The 25082-nt window shown below is 45.2% G+C and overlaps 1 protein-coding gene across 2 annotated transcripts in view; it reads left to right on the top strand.

Moving 5' to 3' along the window:
* TANC1 (tetratricopeptide repeat, ankyrin repeat and coiled-coil containing 1) overlaps positions 1-25082 on the top strand; it is a 229334-nt gene that overhangs the window by 154273 nt on the left and 49979 nt on the right. Inside the window, exons 8-12 of one of the 2 annotated variants that reach the window (XM_082841889.1) lie at positions 12617-12880; positions 19267-19389; positions 20221-20502; positions 21272-21429; positions 23796-24027. In XM_082841889.1, coding sequence (XP_082698015.1) covers positions 12617-12880; positions 19267-19389; positions 20221-20502; positions 21272-21429; positions 23796-24027 — 1059 coding nt within the window. The remainder of the gene's footprint in view (positions 1-12616; positions 12881-19266; positions 19390-20220; positions 20503-21271; positions 21430-23795; positions 24028-25082) is intronic. The other variant, XM_082841890.1, reaches the window with a different exon arrangement.

The raw sequence follows: 25082 nt of genomic DNA on the forward strand, positions 1-25082 counted from the left end.
CAACATTTCATTGAATTCTTTGCACACTTCTTTCCTTCTCAAAGGAAATCAAAAGTAAGGCTTCTGATTAGGTCAGTAGTTTCTAGTCCCATGTTCACAATAGCATCAACCAGGGAATTTAAGAGCCCTTGTTTTTACATACCATCCCAGACAGAGTGCGTTCGCATTTCTGCAGGAGGGCCTGGGCGCCTGTGTGTCCCAGTCTGCAGCCTGGTGTCTTTCGGGGGAGCCGTTCAGGTCTCTTGTGTGCTGAGGCCATGCTGCTGTCTGACACCAGTGCTCTCCGGCACAGCTCAGCCCCTCCCTGTTGCCCAAGTGATGCACATATCTTTGAGGGATATTTTATGTTTTATGTATGTGTAACCAAATGCAGTGACATTTGAGCTTTGTTTTCTCCAGTCGCCTGCAATTTCTTTCAAGTGTAATTCGAAAAACCCAGGTCTGCAGGTTCATCCAGTTTTATTTTGGCGATTGCCCCAGAAGATCTGTGAGATGCCTAGGACTGGGTAGTGGGCTCTGTGAGGGGCCGGTCAGCACGAGGAAGGCAGTCTCTTCCCTCAGTTTTCACTTGGATCAGGATCTTCTATGGGTTTTTGTTTCCTTTTTGTTTGAATTGTCTCATTGAGATATAATTTGCATACCATAATATTCACCCATTTAAACCATTGAGCGGACTGTGTTTATTCCGTACTGTGCAACCGTCACCACAATCTGATTTCAGAATATTTTTACCACTTCAGAAAGAAACCCTGTACCCTTAGAAGTCACACCTCGTTTCCCCGCATACCCCAGCCCTACTCAACTGGTAATCGACTTTCTGTCTCTACAGACCGGCTAGCTCATTCTGGACATTTCATGTGAATGGTGGGTTGTGGTTTTTGTAGCAGGTTTGAATTCTTCTCACTCAGCGTCAAGCCCTTCCAGTGAGCTTATTCTGCTAATTCCCCTTTCTCATCTCACTCTGCTTCCCCACCTGCTGTTTTGTCTAACAAATTTTTCCCAGTGTTACCTCTGTTTTCATGCCCCGTCTCTCTGAGCTGCCCACCCCCGGAGGATCTCTGGTGTTAATTCTGTGATAGCCAGATGACTTTCTTTTTTCTTTTTTTACAAATTTTTTATTTATTTATTTTTGGCTGCTTGGGGCCTCCGTTGCTGTGCGCGGACTCGCGCTGTCGTAAAGAGCTGGGGCTACTTTTTGTTGCGGTGCGCGGACTTTGAGCCGTGGTGGCTTTAGCTGTTCCAGATGACTTTCTTTACAGCATTCTTAGCCTTCTGCAATGTCCTCTCCTCCTCAGAGTTTGTCTTCCTTCAAGAAATTGGCTAGTGCTACAGATTTTTTTTTTTTTTGACAGCCTTTTACTTCTTATTCTGGGTTCTGGCCTTGACGTCTCATGCCTCTGATTATGGCCAAGCCAATTTCTTGTTTTGACAGAAACCTTTTCAGTGACAGAAGACTACCCTCATTCATTCATTCATTCATTCTCACTCTGTCTCTTTCTCTCATTGAGAGATTGCTGCTATGTTAAAGGTGTTCTAAAGAGGGAAAAGAAAAGGTGCTGGTTGGTCTTCTGCATTGTCAGTGAACGACTGAACTGCAGGAGTATTGAGGCTCTTAATTAGTGCTTGATTTAATACAGTCCCTGCTGAGCCCAGACCAGTTAGTCCCCCTATTACACGCTCTCCGTAGCATCTCAGTATTTTCGATTTGCTTATTTTTTTCTTTTTAAGTTTTTTTTCGTTTATTTTATTTTATTTTTGGCTGTGTTGGGTCTTCATTTCTGTGCGAGGGCTTTCTCTAGTTGCAGCTAGTGAGGGCCACTCTTCATCGCGGTGTGCGGGCCTCTCACTGTCGCGGCCTCTCTTGTTGCAGAGCACAGGCTCCAGACGCGCAGGCTCAGTAGTTGTGGCTCATGGGCCTAGTTGCTCTGCACCATGTGGGATCTTCCCAGACCAGGGCTCGAACCCGTGTCCCCTGCATTGACAGGCAGATTCTCAACCATTCTGCCACCAGGGAAGCCCCTCGGTTTACTTATTTTTGTTTTGTTATTTACTTTTGTCTCCACATAGTTAGGGGGTCTCATTTATCTTATTCTGGCTATGTACTGGGCTCCTAGCATGGTGTTGGGCATGAGAAATTAAGGAAAGAGAATTGTGGCTACTTACCAAGTTGCATTGCAGGAGGCAGTGGTTTAGTTGGTTTCTAAGGAAGCTATGTGGGATTCCCATTCCAAGTTGGCATTGTCCAGTCTTTTCATGTCGTCTGTATTTTAAGTTGTGTCTTGTCGTTAAAGTTAAATGACCCACTTCATGTCATTGAGGCTGTCCTTCCTTCCTTGACTCAGTCAACATGTTCCCTTAACTCAGCTGAACAGGAAAAAGTGGCAACAATTGAGATGAAAGTGGGAGGAACCGGGAAGAGGTTCCTGAGTCCCTCTTTCAGCAAAGACCCCCTGCTTCATGCGACTGTGCTTCGTGCCTGGTCACCTGATCTCCTGCAGGGAGCGAGGACCATAGGTGGCCGAGAGGGAAACCCTGTGCTGGTGACAGTGTTTCTCTGTTCTCTCTCCTTCAGTGACCTGCAGAATTAGAACCTGTTGCCAAGGGACACACTGGAGGTGTGGTAGGGAGGAGAAGGAAAAACAAGCATTTCATCTCCAGGCAGACTTACCCACAGCTCTCTGTGAAGAGGTGGGCGTGGCAGGGCCAGAGGAGGGACGAGCTTCCTCCTGAATCAGTACAGGGTACGCAGGTTCCGTTGCCTCTTCAAGGAGCAGGGATCTGTGACTCAGTTGTGGTTCTGTGATTGCTGGGGGGTGGGCAGTGACGAACATGTCTGTTTTTATAAGGTGTAGCCTTTGGGCATCTTAACTGTTCCACAGAGTAAAATATTCAAGAACACAGTGATCCCATTGGGCACCGATGAAGGCGAGATATCTTGGCTTCCTGCTTTGGGAGGCCCTGCAGCTGCTTGTAAAACAGGCTGGTTAAGATTCATGTTCCGGATTACACAGGGCCTGGAGAAGGGAGGAAGAGGCTTTCCATTTAATTTTCCATTTGAAGTTGTTTGAGATTTATCAACCCATGGAGCTCAGGCTGGAGTGGCAAAGGTTTGGGAGTGGGCTGATGTAAAGAGCACACAGCTGCCGTGACATAGCAAGCTTTGGGGAAGCTGTAGGCTCCCATCCAGGGCTCAGACCAGAGCTCCACGTACAGTATTAGCACAGTTTATTTAGGGGAAATTTCTAACAACGCTAACCCATCCTTAAAAATTCCTGGGCCTCCCCCTTACTATTCAAGGTGACTTCCTTCATGATGATTCTATTCAGTCTAAATATTTTTGCCCAACAGATGCCGTGAAGGGAAGTTTGTGTTCCCACGTGCCCAGACAGCCTTCTCAGGCTGCCACAGGGTGCCCTGCCTGGGTTCTGTTTCTACTGGTTTTGATTCATTTGCAGGTGAAGAGAATTTCCTTTGGGAATTGCTTAGTAGGAGAAAGGGCAGGCTAATGACCATGAGAGGAATTTATTTGGGCCCCTTCCAGTCCCTCTCTGTGGAGGCCAAGGCCTAGCAGGGCCCCTCTCCACCCCCTGCCCCATGTTCACGGTGTAATGCAGAGGGGAGTCCCGCTGCATCCTATTTCAGGAGCTCCAAGTTCTTCCAACATAAATGTCTTTAGAAGTTTAATAATTCTGTCATGTAGAAATACTGTCTGAGCTGGATGGGATTAACTACATTCCCTACAAATGTCTTTTTTTTTTTTTTTTTTTTGCGGTACGCAGGCCTCTCATTGTTGTGGCCTCTCCCGTTGCGGAGCACAGGCTCCGACGCGCAGGCTCAGCAGCCATGGCTCACGGGCCCAGCTGCTCCGCGGCATGTGGGATCTTCCTGGACCGGGGCACGAACCTGTGTCCCCTGCATCGGCAGGCGAACTCTCAACCACTGTGCCACCAGGGAAGCCCTCTTTTTTTTTTTTTTAAAGTAAAATTCCTTACTCTTTACATAATAAAATCATTGGCATTACCTAGAAGTTAGTGTCTGATTTTCAAAGCTGCAATGTGAAGACCTTCTAAATGTGACAGCAGCTGTACTCAGTCACCATGAAGCAGCTTTTTAATTATTTGCTTTGAAAAGGAAGACTTTATAAAGAAGTAGCATTTAAAGGTATTTCCTCCATGGTGGAAAGAACATTTTTTCTTAGTGACAGTCCCTTGAATATAACTTGCTTCCAACTGTTACAAATGGAAATTGTAGACTATTAATCCCGGCTTAGAAAAAAATTAAGTACGGGCAGACCTGCAGGCTTGATTCCAGACCGCCATAACAGAGCAAATATCGCAGTAAAGCGAGTCACACAAATTTTTTTGTTTTTTAATGTGTATAAAAGTTGTACTGTAGTCTGTTCAGTGTGCAACAGCATTATGTCTAAAGAAAAAAGCAATGTACTTACCTTAATTAAAAAATACTTTATTGCTAAAAAATGCTGACCACCATCGGTGCCTTCAGCGAGTTGTAATCTTTTTGTTGGTAGAGGATTTGAAATATTTCGAGAATGACCAAAATGTGACACATAGACATGAAGTGAGCAAATGCTGTTGGAAAAATGGCGCCCTTAGACTTGTTCAATGCCGAGTTGCCACAAACCTTCAATTTGAAAAAAACCCAATTTCTGTGAAGTGCAATAACACATAGTATGCCTATATGTGTATTCATTGGAATCTGAAAACCAAGCTGATTAAAAAAAAGAAAACATCACTGAGAATAGCAGGCTTTAAAGCACTTCTTGATTTAAAGATACTGTTTAGTTTTTGTTTATGTCCATATCATGTTCAGTATTTTACGTGTGTGTGTATTTATTTCAGAGAAATGGGCTATTTATTTAGGGAGAAAGAGGATGGATGTTGGATGAGGAGAAACAAACAAAACTCAGCTTTCCTATCAAGATTTAAAACAATAATAAATCCTTCCTATCCATTAATGATAGAGGTGCCCAGGAGAAGGATTTCCAGGTAGCAATTTAAAAAATTCTGGCAGAGAGAGAGGCCATTAAAAGTCACTCATGCCTTCCATTTCCTTTCTCTGCCACCTGCTTGTACCTGCTGACATTTATAATCTCCCAGTGGCTTTCATAGCGTGTTGGATGGGTTTCCTTTTGAGAGTTGGTGTTAGGACAGCCCCATGAAGGGAGGGGAGGGAGTTCTGAGTGGAGGACAGGCACATCTCACCTCTCACCCCACCATCTCCTGCACTGGGTGTGTCTTCTCAGCAGATCAGGTGTGTCTCCACCTGCCCTGCTGCCCCACACCTGAGCCACCCGCATTCCACCAGGCCAGGTAGCTTTCAGGATGATTAAGTGCTCAGAATTTTAAGAGGGTAAAGCAAGAACTCAGGCTTTTCCTGCTGCCTTTCCCCTTTCTCTGGGGGGGGGGGGCGGGGGAGGGAGCTTACATTTGCTCTCCCCCTGCTCACTTTGAAGCTGGGAGGCAGGTATACATTTTTTTAAATTAATTAATTTATTTGTTTTATTTTTGGCTGTGTTGGTATATATTTAGGCAGGGGAATTACCTTCACAGGAATATTGCTCCTGCCAAAGTGGCTTGCAGTGAAATACCGGACACTTGATTAGCATCCTTGCTGGAGTTTGATAGTATTTGTTCTTCTGCCCAGTTGCTTAGGACATAAAGAAAAGTTACCCATGGGCTGACTTCTATCTTCCTGCATCTCTCTTCTCTGCCTTCCTAGGCTTGTAAAATGAAAGTGATTCTAGAGGTAGCTTTAGACCTTTTATTTCCTGGACTTTGTGTCCCAAGGGAGATGATCAGATGCAGAGAGAGGCACACAAAGAGGAATTAATTGGACTTTATTTTCCTTTTTAACTTGTTGTAACTCCTGTCCTTTTGATTTTATGCTAATACTGCTTTGTTGCCACCTGTCTTGCCCTGCTTGCTACTAAATTGAAATGCTTTGAAATTGATTTGGTAATAACTATTTAGAGTGTTTCAAATCTGTGTTACTATTCATTTTGCTACACTGCCTGCAATTTAAAAAATCATCCTTAATTATAGAAGCTTTTTAATCTCTTGGGTGAAGGAGGAAAATTTGCTTTTACATATATAATTTGGTAACGTACTTAACATGGGAAAGAAGTCCTTGGCGGTGATGCGAGTTAGCAAAGCGCTTGCTGTACTTGTATTCAGACCGTGGTTGGATTCTCCGGGCTGTTTTGTCGGAAGCATTTACTGGCACCCACTGCACACCAGGAGCACGTTTTTTTCAGTACTGGGACAACAGAGATAGGCACAGTATCTACTTTAAAACTTGTTTACCTGTGGAACCAAAGAGTGGTCTCCTGCCCTTTGAAACTTGGGCAAGTTGTCACTAGCTGAAAAGGGTTTAAAACATGGCAGTGCCCTCTGATGGAAGGTGTATGCCGTAGGTGCATAATAATACCAACCCCTAATAGTGCCTTCTGCTTTTCTCTGGAAGAATCCAGAATTCTGTGGAGTCATTGGACTAAGTCAGAAGTGCCAGCGTCTAGGCCTTTGGTGTTCAGGTTATGCGAAGCCTTACGAGGACACCGTGTCACGTGCTGTTGCTAGAAAACTTCCTGTTGTTCAGGTCCGCAGGCTGTTCTCCGGAGGCCGCTGCCTGCCCTGTCCCACTGAGTCTGGGCCATGTGGGGTGGGGCTGAGGTTGGAATGGTGTGGCCGAGTGAGGAGGCCTGTCCTCCCCTCCCCCACTGCCCCGCCCCAGCTGCCCACAGAGCGCTGCTGTTCGGGCCCCTGGCCTCGCTGCCTGTCACAGCAGAGTGCGCCTTGTGCTTCAGCACTGAACCAGAGATTTGGGACAGAGATCTGTCTGTCACGAGCCAAAGCGCAGGGCCCTCGGCGGTTCCCCAGGGCTGGCCAGAGGAGCCACGCGCTGCTGTCCACGCAGAGTGGCGAGAGGAAGAGCCAGAGGTGACTCAGGCCACCCCCCCCCCGCCCCCCGCCCCCATCCTGCCAGATGTGAGTGCCTTCGCTCGCCTTCCTGGGCTGCCGGAGGTGAGAGCAGCGAGCCTCAGACTTTGTTCCCTGCGGTTTGTTAGTATGTGGGTGGGGCAGAGGGAGAAGCACAGTCTGGCATTTCTGGTCAGAAGGTTCCCAGCAGGCTGGTTTCATCCTTGCAGTCTTCCCCCTTTGTCACTCAGGGAAGTCCAGAGTGTGGCACGGCAGCCTGAACCGTGTGAGGCGTGAGTGCACAGCAGAGGAGTGCACAGCAGAGGAGTGCACCGAGTGCTGTCGGGTCCAAAGGACCAGGTGGTGGGCCCGTGGCTTCCTGGACCTGTCACTTTGATCTTGCCCCAGCCTTGGTGGGACGCTCTTCACTTTCTAGAGTTGCTGATGATCTTTCTGCAGTCGGGTCAAAGAGACAGTGTCTGCACTAGCTGGATTTTCCTTTTTTACTCACTTCTTCCCTTCCTCCACTTTCATAAGCAACCGGTCTACTTCTTTCTTGTTTGGTCTCTAATTCTTTGGTCCCGTGTTTTAACTTTTAGACTCTTCCCGTCAACCATTAAACTGGATATAGAAGCTGAAAGATGTTTGTTTGGGTTTTATTAGTGCTACTTTATTTTTCTTCAGTTGTATGGGGAGGAAAGCATTCTTGGGTCCTTATGATATACGAGGCACTTTACATATGCCCTTCTATCTAATTTTCTCTCCCAGGGAGAGAGTTTGGAACAGGACCCGGACATGATTAACACTATTATAATATTCATGTTAGCCGCTATTGTTGTTCTTATTTCCTAGGGATATTTATTTATTTATATTTCATCCCTCCCTAGTGGATTTGAAATGCTCATAGGCATTTGCTAAAACAAGATTTTTCTTTTTCAGGGAAGGTATGAGTTGGGAAAGAGTGAGAGAAAAGATGAAGTCAGCAGTCAGGTTCATAAGATTTTCTTAATTTTGCTTGTAAGTGGGCAGAAAGTTTTAAGATTCCTAGTAACCTGTGTAAAGGGAGAAACACAATCAAACACACAAGATGATGTCAGTAAGGTAAGACAAAAATGTGCCCATTCCTAGTAGTGGGCCCAGAGAGACATACCCCCTTGTGGGTCCTCAAAAGAAGAAAAGCCAAAGTTTGAACCAAGCCCCTTGCACTTTTCACCTCTTGTCTTTTCCAGAGCTAAGAGAGAGAAGAATTTGGCTCTGTGTATACGTTTGATATCAGTGGCCCTTAGTTTCTAAACAATTCTGGACTAATGCATTAGTCTATAATTATTAGTCCATCTATAATTAGTCCATCTGTAATTCTATTAGTCCATCTATAATTCTGGACTAATACGTTAAATAGTCAATTTAATGTATTTCTATCTATCTGTTTATTATTTTTGGCTGCATTGTGTCTTTGCTGTATGTGGGCTTTCTCTAGTTGCGGTGAGCAGGGGCTATTCTTCGTTGCAGTGCACGGGCTTCTCATTGTGGTGGCTTCTCTTGTTGTGGAGCACAGGCTCTAGGTGTGCGGGCTTCAGTAGTTGTGGCGCACAGGCTTTGTTGCTTCATGGCATGTGGGATCTTCCTGGACCAGGGTTTGAACCCATGTCCCCTGCACTGGCAGGCGGATTCTTAACCACTGCGCCACCAGGGAAGTCCCTTAATTTATTTCTTGATGTTCTTTTAAACCTACAACTTGATTTAGATCCCACCAAACTACTTACTGGGCCCTGGACTTTACTGTTTTTTTGTTTTTTTTAATTCTGTTTCAAGTGAACATGCAACATATGAAAGAACCTTCAATAAGCAAAGAGGGGATGAGGGAAAGTTCGGAAGGAGAAGGAATCATTTTATTGCAGTGCCATATGTAGCAAAACGTTTAATGACTGAGTGAGTCTCTATCTCTGCTTCTCCCACCTCCCAGTCAGACTCCCTCCTGGCTGCTGTGAGCCCATGATTGGCCTCTCTCCACTAGCCCCTGCCCAGGGGCTGCTGTTTTTAACAAGGCAGATTTCATGAACTGCAAAATACTTTTTAGCCACAGATACTTTACAGAACTCCTTTTACATGTTGAGAATTGTACAAGGCAAAGGGAGTTTTAATACATACTGCATGTGCAGTCAAAAGGACTGGTATTGGACATACCGCTAACTGTGTGTGTGTGTGTGTGTGTGTGTGAGAGAGAGAGAGAGAGAGAGAGACACAGACAGAGAGAGACAGAGATCAGTTTCTCCCCAGTGTGTTTCCATATCTATAAAGTGGGATTGATGGTTCTCAGCCTTTCCACCTCTTCTCTCGTGTTGTGTTGATCATGTATATGTCTTAACATAATTAGAAAGTGCTTTGGAGGTGGTATAGCCCAGTGCACTAGTAGGTCTGGTTAAATGTGCTGTTTCTACAGAGGAAGATAACCCCCTGTCCTTGGCTAAAAGGAATTTTCAAGTTACATGGAGAGTCGGAAGTAGTAGCACATGAGAATCAATGAGCAGCACCAAACCTAATTTAATACTGACTTGTAAGGCACAGCCTAACCTCGTAGCTTGGTAGAACTTAAGGCCTGATAAGTTGCTCATTTTACAGAATCCTGTGTGTTTGCAGAGTGACTGAGACCCAGCCTGAGTGATGATGGCAAGTCTTAATTGATGAACACTGGCTTCTATAATAGTTGAAGTCATAAGATGTTGGAATTTTTGAGTTGAGTTGTTAGGGAACTTTTCAAGATTATCCAGTCTCTGGAAAATGTCAAATGACACTGATTTTTTAGAGTTTTTTTTTTTAAAAAAGAAACATCATAGTTAGGATGTTGCCCTGTGTGTGTTAAAACTTGAAGGTGACTGGGTTAACTTAATTAGGAATTTATTTCTGTTAGCTTGGAAGAAGAATAGGTATTTTTTGAGTAGCTTGTCATGTGTTATAAGAAATACTTTCCCTTTCTTGGAGACTGTGGAGCTGCCCTCTTTGGTGTGCTTCCTGGGTCGTGTGGGAGAACTGGGGCCTTCATCTGCCCCACTGGATCTGCTTCAGAGCTGAACCGAGATGAAAGTTCACTGCTGGGGCCTCCAGCCGTCAGCCTGGGTCTGATACTGGATCCCAGGGAGGAATGTTGTGAAGTGGGGCCATCTTAGTGGAGCATCTTTGGGGGAGGGCCCTGGCTTCAGAGCTCCTCACCTGCCTGCCTCTGAGAGGGCCCTGCTCAGTGTGGACTCTGGAACGCGTCCCTTAGTTGAACTTCTTGAGGACAGTGGGAGAGTCTCCTCCTTACAAACATACTGTAAACTCGTAATATCCTCCTTTTGAAATCGTGGCCCCATCTGGGACTTCTCTTCCCAGCTGCCTGGGGACCTTCTTCCTCTACCTGCTTCCCTTCCGCTCACTGCCACGACCTGAATGGTGCCACTCATCAGGGCCTGGGCACCTGTGGCTGTGCTGACAGAACTGGGCGTTCAGCCTGTCCCTGCATCCCATGAGCCCTGACCAGAATGTCCCTGCCTAGCTGCTGCTTGGGTTCCGGAAGCCCTACTTCTGGTGCTGTCCCTGGTAACAGGGAGTAGGGAAGTCCCAGTTTCTGTTCCCACTGCTTGAGGTCTGAGTTAGGATCAGATCCTTAGGGGTTTGATTCTGAAGTGCTTGGCACTTCGGGAGAGCAAAGGAGAAAGAACATCACTCTGACATTGTTTGTTTTTCACCTTAAGAACGTGTGCCCCCAGATAAGACAGCCACAACATAAAAACCAGACCAGTCGCCCCACCCGCTTTCTTTAACTTAGGCGTTGGGGTAGCCTGGGAACCTAATGACAACATGCCTGCAGGAAAAGCTTTCTGAGTCCTGAGCACTGGACTTTTAAATGAGAATTTGGAACACAGTCACAGCTTATTAATAGGGTTATCATTAGTAACTAATTACCATTGAGGCAATAATCTCATTAATAAATTAGAGTATTCCTGTGATGCCCTTAGCACAATCCATGATATATACAGTAACCTTCAATAAATATCAACTGCTGCTATTACTACCACCACCTGCATTTTTAGGATGGAAAGAGTCATACTTAATATACGTATGTTAATATGAATGATCCATTTAAAAAACACACAATGAAGACTGTGATCGATTCCAAATAGATAGAGAGATTAGTATTCATACGCCTGCTAGAAAACTTGGAAATGCTGGGAGTCATGACAGGTACCCTAAAGATGTGACAGGCCCATCTCAAATCAGCTTACACTTTGGTTAGAGACATAATGTCCACAATCCTGAACCAATAACAGTGAGATTAAATGTAGTTTGTTCATTTGCTCATTCGTTGAATAAGCAAACATTTACTGAGCACTGAGTATGTGCTCAGAAAAGGAAGGGATCAGCTTGTGGTGAGTCCTCTAAGGAGGCTTCAGCATGTAGAAGGGATTTTTAAACAGGGAGATAAGCAGTGGGTGGTAAGTCCAGTAGGAGCAAAGATAGTTTGAGAATTGGGACAGGATACCCTGCGGTCGGTCGCATCACAGGAGGAAATTGTTTTGTCCTTACTTCTAAACCATAAAGAGCGTTGTAAAAATAAACAAAACAAAACCCCTTCAGACCCTTTGATCCTAGATGACAGACTCTGTTGGAGCTAATTCACCAGCCTGCTGGTAAAGTGGGTATCGTCGGGGTATGTTGAAGAAGCCGCTTCATCCAGGCAGCTGGGTCCTGAATGCCCTCTGACCCTGTGCACTCCCATTTGAGTCTTGCAGTTAAGGGCCTGAGCTGCTGGGATCCAAATAAAGATCAGAGGACCTGGCCTCTCTTCTCAAGGACTCAAGCCAGTGTTGCTTGCAAGCGGATCACATATGGCTCAGCGTCTTTAAATCAGAAGCGGCTGTTTGTAGATGTGTGGAGCGAATGCTGCTGCTTTCCTTCGTCATATTCGTCCTCTTTTGCCAAGATGTTTCCTTTTTTGCCAAGATGTTTCCATCCTGTTTTTCTTCGAAGAGGTTAAATTTTAATTCTGCCGTCAAGTGTCCCTTCCCATGCTTGCGTATTCCCGGCGCTGGTTACGTAGAGGTTTCCATTCTGAGCTGCTGAAGGAATAAAGTCACGTCAGCCTCTCTGGATCGTCTTGAACAGATGTTATAAAGTTTAATTCTAAGGATCAAATCTCTGCTTGACTTAATAATTGTGTTTTTGTTTTATAGATTTTTCTCCTGCATCTTTTCCGTATTAACTATTGTGCTGCCCTGCCCCCTCTCTTTATACACAAATGTTATTAATTTGGGAAAAATACTTAAAGGTTCAAGGGAATTTAATGAGATTTGAATTCTTTTGTGAGCAATTCATCTTTGTTAAAAGACAGGCTATATCATTTCCAAATTACATAGATTTACTGTTAGCTCTCAGGTACTTTTAGACAGCTTTTTCATTATCTTCTTCTCAGAGTTTTCTTTTTCCTCCCCTGTAGAATGATTTAGCAGTTTATTTCCCCTGATAAGCAACATTCTTCTAATTTACTAAAATACACTGTATGAAACATACTTGGATAAAAATCTGTGCGGGCCAGAAAGCTTTCCATTGATCATGGGGAAGGGTGTGTGCGTGTGTGTGTGTGTACTCTCAATGGCACCAGCAATTCCTGGCTTCCTTCAAAGTATTTTGGTCTCTCATTTCAGCCACGATTACAAGTTCATCCGAAAATGATGACCGGAGTGGCTCCAGTTTGGAATGGAATAAGGACGGAAGCCTAAGGTTAGGGGTACAGAAGGGAGTGCTTCATGACCGCAGGGCAGATAATTGCTCCCCAGTGGCAGAAGAGGAGCCCCCTGGGCCAGCGGAGAGTGTGCTGCCCAAAGCCGAAGCCTCAGTTGGAGATGGTCCGGTCCCTTATTCTCAGAGCTCCAGCTCGCTAATAATGCCACGGCCCAACTCAGTTGCAGGTAAGGCCACGCCTCTCCCTGGAAGGGTGATCTCACTGGGTCTGAGGTGCCCCCTGCTCACTCTCTTCACTTGGGAATCTAATCCAGACACAGGCCAAACTTGTGATCATGGCTCAGGCCCTTACCTTTTGTAGGCCTTAGTTTACCCATCTGTAAACATGAGGGTAAACATAAGGCCACACTTAATGGTCTTTAAGTGACCCTCCCCCTCTGGAATTCTTTAAATCGAATATTTACACTGTATGGCTCTTTGTGTTTGAGGGAAGAAAGCACCAAAAACTCTGTCCTTGTTTTTTGTTATTTTGAGCCGGAGTTAATTGAGGATTTACAGCTTGGTCAATGGGAATTGTTGTTTAGAATGAGTTTGTTAATATTCGCTCAAAGAATTTCTAATCCAGCTTTCAAACTAAGTTTTTGTAAATGAGGCCCATTACACAGATACGAGGTCCAATTTTTGTATAATTCAGTTTCAAGGGAGCTCATAGTTTAAAACACAAGCAGCAGGAAAGAGAGGAAATGAAAATAGGTGAGACAGACGTGCCCTTCAGCAAGATGCGGCAGCCAGAGCTGAGACGAGAATGCAGAAGTGGTGATTGGTGCTGGGTGACTGGTCAGCGAGTGGCTGTGAGGCAAGGAGACTAGTTCTCAGTGGGTGGGGAAGGGAACTCTGCCTCTGAGCTGTCGTGCCTGCTTTAAGCTCCCAAGTTTCTAAACTCAGTGCTCTTCTGTTGAATTTAGAAGAGGAACTTGTTTTGATCATCTTTGTTACCAATGAGGCCTTTAAATTTCTCCTCTGCCAAGGCCTGGACCCAGGATCTTTCTTCCTACATCAAAGGATTTCTCTGTGATTTTATATTGCTCCTTTGGGATGTGCCAGGCCGCTCTGGTTGTTATTGGGTGTGTTTTACAATGGAACTCTGAAGCAGCTGATAAATAAATGGCCCTAATGGAAAAGTTCAGAGACACAACTCTTAATTCACTTTCAAAGGGATTTGGCGTGCCTGCCAGAGGGAAGTACTGAGAGCTTTATGCGTATTGAGTGATGATTCTTCCAGAAGCTTTTGTGTCCTCCCACCACCCTCCCACTAGCTACGGCATAATATGTTGCACCCAAGGCATTTTAGACCATTTTTACCTGGATGTGATAAATGGTTCATTTGTATTATCCCAGGACTTCATAGCTTTATTGACTTCAACAAAATAGCAAGCTCATATTCAATTTGATGAAGCTATTTCAGAATTAGGAAACACATTAATAAATTACCTTAATAGTGGTAAAAGGACCCCCTTTCGGGTTATGTTTTCTGCTTGATGTTCTTTTATGTGGTTTCCTGCCACGTGAAGTGACAGTGGGTATGAGCTGAGCGTTTCCAGGAGACTGCAGTGATTATAGAGCAGGCTTTCTGATTTCTGCTGCGCTCATTCATTAGCATCTGTGGATGCACTTGAACTGGACCTCCTGTGGAATTGGGAGGGTTTTACCTCTGGTGTTGAGCAGTGACTGCCCAGCCTAATGGGTTTGCTCATTTCTCCGTGTTGCATATTTTATAAACTAAAAACGTATTTTGGAAGGAAATAGGCAAGTGCCTTACATCATAGTAGTATCAATTCTGCTAACAAGCTGGGAGTCTGGTAGATTCTTCATTGCCCACCCTCTTACCCCTAAAGCTGAACCTCAGTTAAGAGGGAATGCCAAGATTTTTCAAGTATCATTGAAAAGAATAAAAGACTTAGGTTATAGACTATATGCAGAGCTGTTTATCTAGGGATTAGAAGGCAGGCTGCTACAAACAGGGCAGTAGGCAACGCTCAGTGTCCGAAGGCTTGAAGTAAAATGGGAAGGACCGTATACTGAAATCTCTTAGAAGTGTTTGCATGTCAAGATCCATGTAAACACAGAGAAATTGCCATTTGATAGGAAAGGTATTTTGGTACATGAGGGCCGAGTAAGGAGTAGCAGGTGAAGGAAGGGTGATGCCAGCTTCCCCAGGGGACATGGTTCCCCTGGGGGGTGAGGATATGGAAACAAGTTCCTAAGGCTGCCTGCCTGTACTGTCACTGAGCCTGTCACAAAGAACTGGAGTTGTCACTTCCGTGTTAACTGTCTCGTACAGCGAAATTTTTTGGTCAAAGATGATGAAAGTAAGTTGGCCAGCTGTGGTGATTGTTTTGCTCTGCAGAGATTTTTCTTTGTAAAAGCGTTTGTTGAAGTGGAATTGATTTAGAAAGCTGCAGTCAGGTTATTACTGTATATGCCACATCAAAATGTATGAAGCGGACACCTTATTCCTTCATTAAAAAGCAGAGTGAGAAGCCTTTAAAATGATATCTTGGATAATCCAGAAGTTGGGTAATTGGGTTCTACCTGTTTTTAAAAATATTTATTTATTTTGGCTGCACTGGGTCTTAGTTGTGGCACGTGAGATCTTCGTTGTGGCATCTTTTGTTGTGGCATGCAGACTCTTTTTTAAAAAAAATTTGAATATTACTTTATTTTTTTATACAGCATGTTCTTATTAGTTATCTATTTTATACATATTAGTGTATATCTGTCAATCCCAATCTCCCAATTCATCACACCACCACCCCCCCCGACCCGCCCTGCTTTCCCCCCTTGGTGTTCATACGTTTGTTCTCTACATCTGTGTCTCAATTTCTGCCCTGCAAACCAGTTCATCTGTACCATTTTTCTGGGTTCCACATATATGTGTTAATATGATATTTGTTTTTCTCTTTCTGGCTTACTTCACTCTGTATGACTGTCTCTAGAGCCATCCACATCTCTACAAATGACCCAATTTCGTTCCTTTTTATGGCTGAGTAATTTACTCAGCCACATCATCTTTATCCATTCGCCTGTCGATGGGCATTTAGGTTGCTTCCATGACCTGGCTATTGTAAATAGTGCTGCAATGAACATTGGGGTGCATGTGTCTTTTTGAATTATGGTTTTCTCTGGGTATATGCCCAGTAGGGATTGCTGGGTCATATGGTAGTTCTATTTTTAGTTTTTTAAGGAACCTCCATACCGTTCTCCATAGTGGCTGTATCAATTTACATTCCCACCAACAGTGCAAGAGGGTTCCCTTTTCTCCACACCCTCTTTAGCATTTATTGCATTTATTGTTTGAAGATTTTTTGATGATGGCCATTCTGACTGGTGTGAGGTGATACCTCATTGCAGTTTTGATTTGCATTTCTCTAATAATTAGTGATGTTGAGCATCCTTTCATGTGCCCCTTGGCCATCTGTATGTCCTCCTTGGAGAGATGTCTGTTTAGGTCTTCCGCCCATTTTTTGATTGGGTTGTTTGTTTGTTTGTTTGTTTTGATATTGAGCTCCATGAACTGTTTGTATATTTGGGGAATTAATCCTTTGTCTGTTGCTTCATTTGCAAATATTTTCTCCCATTCTTAGTTGCGGCACGTGGGCTTCTTAGTTGCGGCATGCGGGATCTAGTTCCCCCACCAGGGGTCAAACCCGGGCCCCCCCTGCATTGGGAGCGTGGAGTCTTACCCATTGGCCCACCAGGGAGGTCCCTGGGTTCTACCTTTTGGACTACCTGTTTTTGTCTTTTGAAATTCTAAGTGAATCACAGAACACTGTGTTTAGTGTAGGAAATCAACAAGCAAAATTACCAGCCAATTTTCTTGAAACTCTAACTGGTAATTGCCCTGGACTTAATGGTATTTACCTTTGATAGGTTAATCCATGGTGTTTCAACAGATGTTTCCCTTTGCTCAGCTTAGAGAAGTCTCCCTGTGCTTCTCACTCCACCTACTCCACCCCACCCCCTTTTCCCCCCAAAAACCCTCTTTCCTGCAGCATCTTAAAATGTACCTCTCACCCAGATGTTAGACACAATGTATGTATGCAGTGAGTATAAATTAATTATAATTAATTTAACTGTAGGGATACTAGCAGTAGGTTTATTGCAGCATGAAATTATTGTTTCCTCTCTGATTTTTCTGGGCCCTGTATAGTGTTCAGGCTTTTGAAAGCACTTACTGTTAAATACCAGAAGCGAACTAATTTTTGTAGTGTCCGAGCATCCGTAGGCACGTGTGAGAGGACAGCACGTCAGCCTAGTCACCTGATCAGCTGGGTGGGCGTCTCCTGGGTGCGGTGCTAAGCAGCTGCAGCGTCACTGCTGCTCCTTTTCCATCCCTCTCAGTGGCTGTGATGATACCTTAGAAAGCAGAGGGAGCTGGCAGCTGGGGGCTGGCAGCCCTGCTGAGCAGTGGTCCATTTCAAAGCAGCATATTCATGTTTTAAATAGAGCTCTGGAGTTGCTGGGGCCGCTCTGTTGCTTGCTTCAGAGCCGAAGCTGTGGTGACTGGATATCTGAAAAGAGGCATTCAAAACCCCACTGTCTTCTGCCTCTGTGTCAAACTAGGGCTTTTTTGCAACCCTTTCTTTGGCATGCCCTTCATAGTCTCTTCTTCTTAAACCTGTCCATTGTTACAGGATTATGAACTGAATGTCATGTTTTGACGGGTTAGGGTGGAAAGGCAAACGGGAAACCTTTGGAGGCTGCGGGCGTCTTTGTGCTCTCCGGGGCTGAAGCAGCAGCCGGTCAGGCAGTCGTGGCTCTTCCAGCTCTAAACTGAACCAGCTTGTGGACTGTCCTACCTCAGCCTTCAACATGTGCGTTTATTCACAGTGAGGCATGCTGAGGAGGGGGGCATTTGCAGAGGCCCGAGTCAGAGTCCCAGGTCCCAGGTGGGAACCTGGAGATATGTTCCAAGCTATATTATTATAGGGAGCCAGGGTGATGGTTGTGGTCCTTGCGGCCCTGTGAGAAGTTTCACATGCCCTGGTTGTGAAGGACCTGGAGAGAAGCTAGAGGTTGCCATTGGATTCCCATAATTTAGGCCCATTTGGACGTCCTGCATAAGGAGTTAGCCGAGTCTTTCTAACAGGAAAGTTTTGTGTTGCATATTGACATAATGTGTACGGGGTGTGTGAACAGGCTGTGGGTGTGCACTGAAGAAGCATCAGTGTGTGCTTTTTTAGAGTCAAGGTGTCTGATCCTTCTCCATGGCCTGGGAAGGTGAGTAGGGCACATGGTTGATTGCCCTTTGGAGACTGCAGCAAGAGGGGACACATCATCACAGAGGCAGGCCATGGAGCCACGCAGGTGCCTGTTGAAGGAATGAGAGGAGGTGGTGCTAACAGTGAGGAAGAAAAGGACCGAGGCCTTAGGAGGGGAAGTAAGGAAGGGCCTAGGTCGGGCAGATGGTCCTGGTCGGTGGTCGGCAGCTGCGCCAGAGCCCGTGGGGTAGCCAGAGGGTTTTCAGCAGGCAGATGGCCCAACCTGACTTCTGTCCCTCCAACGTTTGTTGCACTAATGATTTCACCCGTCCTTAGAAGCCTTAGAGGGAATATGAGTCCCTCTCCCCCGTCATTTACCCTCAAATGATAATCTGTATTTTATCATCCTGTAAGATAATCATATGTCTAGGATTGTCGGTACTTTATAATTGGACTACTTAACCCACAAACCCAATTAGGTTTATTTTTATTTAGATTTTTCTCATTGTGACCTAGGATGTGTATGTAAATAAGAGGAGGTTCCTTTTTTTTTTTTAAGGCAAAAACATGTACTGTATATTTGCTTTAAAGATTTGCTAAGAATTAACAAAATTATTTTGTACTGATTATTTTTATAATTGAACTGATGTTCAGTTGAAATGATATATGCTTCAGTTAACGATCCTTAATGCTTTTTAACAGGTAGCTATGTGCTGTGAATCTTATTGATTTGGTCAGAGGTAAATGTGATTACTTATTTTTAGAATTAAAAAATACATACATAGATGTAATATAGTATAATATATAATCTATAACGTAGACATAAAAATTTGAAGCTTTCTGATAAAGTCCACTCGGCTACTTTTACCGCCAAAAGCTGACTTTTAGGGTTCTGAGCACTGTGGAATTGTCTGTGCAGAATCTGCTCACTTAGTTAACAAGGTTGGAATTCCAGCAACAGCAGAAGGCTCCCTGGAGCTGCAGAGAAGACAGGTCACCGTGCTGCGTGTTTGCAGTCCATACTGAAGCTTTACTGAGTGACCCTCGATTGTCAATTTTCTTCATAAGATTTTTTGGTGAGGTCTGTCTCTTTCCAGGAGTAATGGAGACTCCTGGCAACCATATCAACGTGACTTTGACTCAAGAATGAGGAGCACTTAGTTTTGTCCACTTTTCAGTTAATGACATTGCCGGAAAAATTAACTGGGGTGGGCAAACAAAACCAAAATAACCCTGAAGTAAGTTTTGTTGAAAGCCTGAAATGACTTGCTTAGTAATTTATAATTTATAGTAGTTTGGGTATGATATTAAACTCAACTTTGAAGAGACTAAACTTCAGTTTAATATTACAGCGACGAGCTCAACCAAATTGGAAGATCTGAGTTATTTAGACGGACAGAGAAATGCTCCCCTTCGGACATCCATTAGGTTACCGTGGCACAATACGGCCAGAGGCAGGGCACAGGAAGTTAAAGGTATTTATCTTTGCATCCGCTGTGATCATGGCTATGATGAGCTCATTCACTAAATACGGAAAGCCTGTGGTAACCAGCATTCAAGCCAGCTGTTTTAAAAACATGCTATGAAGTGTGTATGCGAAAAGTTTATCTTTTAGTAAGGTGTGCTAGGAGGCCATCCTTAACAGTTTTGGGGCTTCTTCCTTATACTATGTGATTAACTTGCTCCTGGAGTTGAAAAACTATTCTGCAATACGTTGTTTTGAAGTGAGGAGTCCTTTAACACTCACTAGATTTTTTTGGTCATCAACAAAGAATGGGCTTTGTTACAGTTCCTTGGGCTGTATGGGCCACCTCCTGCTTCTTCTACCCGTAGTGCACAGTTGGGTGGGCAATAATCTCACCATAAGGGGCGCAAAGCACCACCACACCCTGATAAGAGCTGGGACTCTGTCTCCAGGGAAAATGCATTTCCATTTTATTCCTGTAGGAGTGGAAGAAACATGTCTTAAGTACTGTTTCAGATAAACTGATGAGACATGGTTTGGTCCCTTCGCCACTTTCTCTAATCCTCTGTGTGTCTCTCTTGAGTCATGAAAATAACTTAGAAGCATGAAAGGACTAGAAAGTCATTTTAATAGGACCCTTTGTAAGGCCAATAGGGTACGATAAATGAGGTATTAGGAAGTATTACTAGAACCAAACTGGTAATATTAATACTTCCAGATCCCTTGTGTGGTAAAACTAAAGTCTGTGCTAAAAGTAACATACAAGCAATGATAAACTGAGTTTTTTAGTGTATAAAATTATGTCATTCTTCTAAAATAATGATCTTTTTTTTTTTCTAAGCACGATTTGCTCCCTACAAGCCGCAAGACATTTTGTTGAAACCCCTGTTGTTCGAAGTACCGAGCATAACTACAGACTCTGTGTTTGTGGGAAGGGATTGGCTCTTTCACCAGATAGAAGAAAACTTGAGGAACACAGAACTGACAGAAAACAGAGGAGCCGTGGTTGTCGGAAACGTGGGCTTTGGGAAGACGGCGATCATTTCTAAGCTGGTGGCACTGAGCTGCCATGGAAGCCGCATGAGGCAGATTGCTTCCAACAGCCCCAGTTCATCACCGAAAAGTGTGTCCCTGTTTAACTGCTTGTCTAGTTTATTATATTACTGTATGATAGACGGAGGAAACTGCTGTTGGGATAGACATAAATTCCCCATTTTCCTCAGGTTGTCCCAGCTGCTGTATCAGGTTGGCGAGTGTGTGCTGGAGAACTGTCAGTAGTTTATCTCCCATGGGCCTCTGCAGCTGTAACGTGGCTTGAGGCCAGCCCTGCCTGGTGTTCTCCCAACTGTCAGGCCTGTCGCCTTCTTGATGTGGGCAGTGAGGCCTGATCAGATGCTCTGGGGAATTCAGGGTCCTAAAACTGAGCGGGTTAGACTTCTGGCACAGCAAGCCAGAAGGAGTCTGCGCAGAATTCGTTCACACCCTATTTCCCACAGCCTTTGTCTTCTATGCCAGATTTACCAAAAGTACAAAAACTAACCTAAAATCAGGAGTAGCCAAATAGTTGACTATGCTTAGCTTACTTTATATGTAAAAAAAGAAAGTGTCTCTAACATGGTAAACAGGGACAAGTGAGCCAGGAAAGGTTTTTTGTTTTTTTAAACCAAAAGCAATGTAATAAAGGAAACCAGAAACAGCAGTTCTCCTGGGAGGGCACCTGGAAGGCGGAAGACAGGGCTGAGAGGGAGCCTTGTATCCCCATCTGGGCTTTTGCATTTGTTACCATGTTCACTCATTACCCGTTAAAATACTTTCTGGGTCCGACCAAGAAATATGTTCAATATTCCACCCTATCCTTGTTGTAAATAATGAAACTAGTCTCTTTGCTGCAGCTTCAGATTCCTCCCAGGATCTTCCTTTCACTCCATTGCTTTCACCAAGTTCTTCAACAAGTGGTATCAATGCAGCTAAATCCCCCCCTGGGTCTGGGTCTGATACTCCAGAGAACCAGAGACCGAGAGAGGATGCAGTGAAATACCTCGCTTCTAAGGTAATCTGCTCCTGATCTGTGGGAGCCTTCCAAAGAGAGAGGTTTGCTAGTTTGCCTTTTGAGAAGTGAATTTTAAAAAGGGATCTTAAAACAGAGACAAGAGTTGCTTAATGCGAAAGTGTAGCTTTTGATAAAATTGTGGTAGAGTACGCCAGATAAAAGGTATTAATGAAAATTAGTATCTTAGGACACTGGCTGTAGACTTTTATTCCTCCTAAACAATGGATTGAAAGAGTTCCTCAAAGCAGCCAGAGGTATCATTGCACTTGCCACAAATCCATCCTTATAAGCATGTGTCCTCCTTCATTGCGTATGAGAGCAGGAGATTGGGAGCCTTTAACCCAGTGACCCAGGGCTCCGCCCCACCTGCACTCTGTTGCCTAGAGCCCTTGGTTCCAAGTGTCTCTCTGTCAGAGGTGTTTTGTGATGTTGTAAGAGACTTGGCCAATTTTCCCTTCCTAGATTCATGGTCAGTCATGATCCTTCTGAAATTTTCTATCTGCTTGACATCTGGCACAGGTTCATAAGCTGCCCTCCTGCATTGAAGCGGTTACACCTCTCATTCCTGGTGAGCCACTTGGGTCTCCTGGGGCAGCAGTGGCGTGAGTTGGTGGAGCTGGAGAACCACCAGGGGTGGACAGCGGTGAGAAGCATCTAGCGAGGAAAGCCCCTGGGGTGAGGTTGGTGCAGGGGAACTGAAAGGAAAGCTCCTCTGCCCCAGATCCCTTCTCCTCGCTTCTGCTTCCCAGATGAGGGCCGTTCCTCACCCAGCATGGGCAGCCCTGATGCCCTGACCACTGATTCGGGGCAGTCCTCTGGTCATGAGTGGGTGACCTGAGATGAGGGATGTAGTGCAGACTTCAAAGCCACCCCGTGACAGTGATTTTTCAAACCACTTTGTGACCCATAATGTGAAATACATGTTACACTAAACACCTGATACACACAGCATCACACACCCAACTGAAGAAAAAGCATTATAAGACTACACTCATTCTTACATCCTATAAAATTCACTGTATGAAATTAAAAAAAGAAAAACTTTTATGCTCCAAACTGGTTTCATCACCCACTGTTGGATTGCCAAACACCATGCTAGGTGGACTGTGGTACTAGCTCATTGGTGGTTCGTACAAGCTCACAGGTCCTCTTGTGTTGCAGCTAATGTCTTTCCAGGTGAGAGGCGAAGAGCTGTCAGCTTTCCTCTGAGTGTCGATGATAAATTTAATCAAAACGAGAAGTCACAGGGCAGTTCCAAATTGGCCACATCTACTCTTGCCCCTTGCTTTTTAAGAGTCTACAGACCAGGAATCGAATCCCAGATATTCCATTGACTGTCTGTCACCCTGGCGAGTCATTCAACCTGTCTGTCTGCTGCCCTCACCTCTGAACTGTAGCTAGTGGTTCTTGTCCTACTTACGTAGGGGTTGTAGGGCTGAGTGGGACAGCAGTGTCGCAGACCCTTCTGAAACACATAAAGCACTTTACATGAGTGTGTTTTGACCTTTTGCACCCCCCTTACCTTGTACGTATATGCCTCCATTCATCCTCGTTTGGGACAGTCTCAGATTCTCCATTGATCGGCAGCGTGCCTCTCCTCTCAAGACAGTGCCGCATTTGGTACTTCCCTGGGGGTCTCTCTCATGACTAGCCTGTTGCCACTTCAAATCCATCGCAACAGAAAGGATCCTCTCAGTGCCTGGGCAGGACCCTCCCTCCTCCTATGTGTCCCTTCACAAGATAGGCAGGAATCTGGTAGTGTCTGACGTTGATCCTTCAGACAGTGTTGCTGTTGAAGTTCTCCATGGTGTCGCTGGCGGCGGCCCTCCTGCCAGGGAGAGGAAGCAGCTGTGACTTGAGAGCCTGGCTTTCATTGCCACCAATTTTATCTGCTTTTTGGGGGCCGCACATGAGTTCCCCAAGGAGATGCTGCTGTTTTTGAAAACGGAAATGTAGTACTTGTGGTACTTGTATGGTACCACTTGTGGTACTTGTATGGTACTTGTGGATGTCGAGAACGTCGGGGTTGCTTGGAATTGTTTCAAACCAGGGTGGGCTTTAAGTTTTGTGAATGACTTTTATGAGTTTATGTTCAATACAGAGTAACTTGTGCTGATCTTAGTGCCGGTCAAGACGGACTTGTGGCTGCAAGTAAAAGTCGGCCTGAAATTTGCCAAACTTCAGAATTCCTCCCAAAGTAAAGGGATAACTGGATCAATTAAGCTAAATAATGACTCAGTCTTGGGGAATAGAAGCAACGTTTCTTGTTACCTCAGAGAACGGGAAAACGGCATCCCTGATGGAGAGCCCGCAAGGTGCCGTGTGAAGAGGACGAGGCGACGCTGACCACTCTGCTTCTTCTGCAGGTCGTGGCCTACCACTACTGCCAGGCCGACAACACCTACACGTGCCTGGTGCCCGAGTTCGTGCACAGCATCGCTGCTCTGCTCTGCCGGTCCCATCAGCTGGCCGCCTACCGAGACCTGCTGATAAGGGAGCCCCAGCTCCAGAGCGTGCTGAGCCTCAGGTCCTGTGTGCAGGACCCAGTGGCCGCGTTCAAGAGGGGTGTGCTGGAGCCACTCGCAAGCCTGAGACACGGTACCTCCCAGCAGCCACCCGTGTCCTCCCTCTCCCCAGGACAGTCCTCAGAAGCGGGGTGGGGGTCCGCTTGACTCTGGGGTACGAGTGCAGTGGGCCCAGGGAGGATGTGAGTACATCTCTCCTCCCCTTCCTCAGAACCGTCTCCCCAGGGCTCCTCCTGGCTCCACTCCAGATGGCCTTGTTTTCAATTTTATATCTCTAGTGAGAATTCACTCCGCGGTTGAACATTTCCAAAGTAGCTAATTTGTAACCATAGGTTCCTTAGATGACTTGCTGTCTAGGAACTGCTGCCTGCATATTTTGCACTCCTGAGGCGCAGGGGTGTAAGTTGATTGTCTGGGGAACTTGCCGGCATGTTTTTCCAGGGGCCTCTGCTCAGTTGAACCTGAAGCTGTTTCTAGAAGTGTCCGTTTGGTTTTTTTGCCCTTGAATCTTCTCCACAGTAGGGGCATTAGTGATATTATGGGCCTTTGACTTTCCATCTTCCCTCCCCCCTTTCACTCTTCACCTTTTGAGCTAGTTTACCTGCCTACGTAGCACTTCTGCCAGATGGTGCCAGAGAGAGGGAATTGAAAGAGATATGTCGTCATTGCACCTCATCCCTGGGCAGAAAGTTGGCACTAATGAATAGAAAACTAGATTCGGGCTTGGAGGAGTCTCTGCAGAGCAGAGTTCTCGCCTCCATTGGCTGTGTGCCTCGGACGGGATACTTTGCCCTTTGAGGGTCAGATTTCCTCGCCAGAATCCATCCAGGGAGCTCTAGGCGGGGTTGCGGGGTGGGGAAACCTAGAGTCTTTGGCGGATTTCATCTCGGTCCGTGTTGGTTATCTTTGCTGTAGCTCTCCCCAGTGACAGGAGTTTTTGAAGAGCTAAGTGTATCATATACATGGGTGAGATTCTGCTGATGTGTGTAATACAGTACGTTTCTGAAAACTGTTTGGTGAGAATTGGTTTTCTTTAGGCTCTGCGCTCTGGTTTTCATTACAAATTTAATAGAAAGTATGCTTCTGTGAAAACCATTTCTTCTGCCATATGTAAACCTTTTTAGTTTT

The sequence above is a fragment of the Leucopleurus acutus genome, assembly GCF_964270905.1.
Source record: "Leucopleurus acutus genome assembly, chromosome: 6".
NCBI lineage: Eukaryota > Metazoa > Chordata > Mammalia > Artiodactyla > Delphinidae > Leucopleurus > Leucopleurus acutus.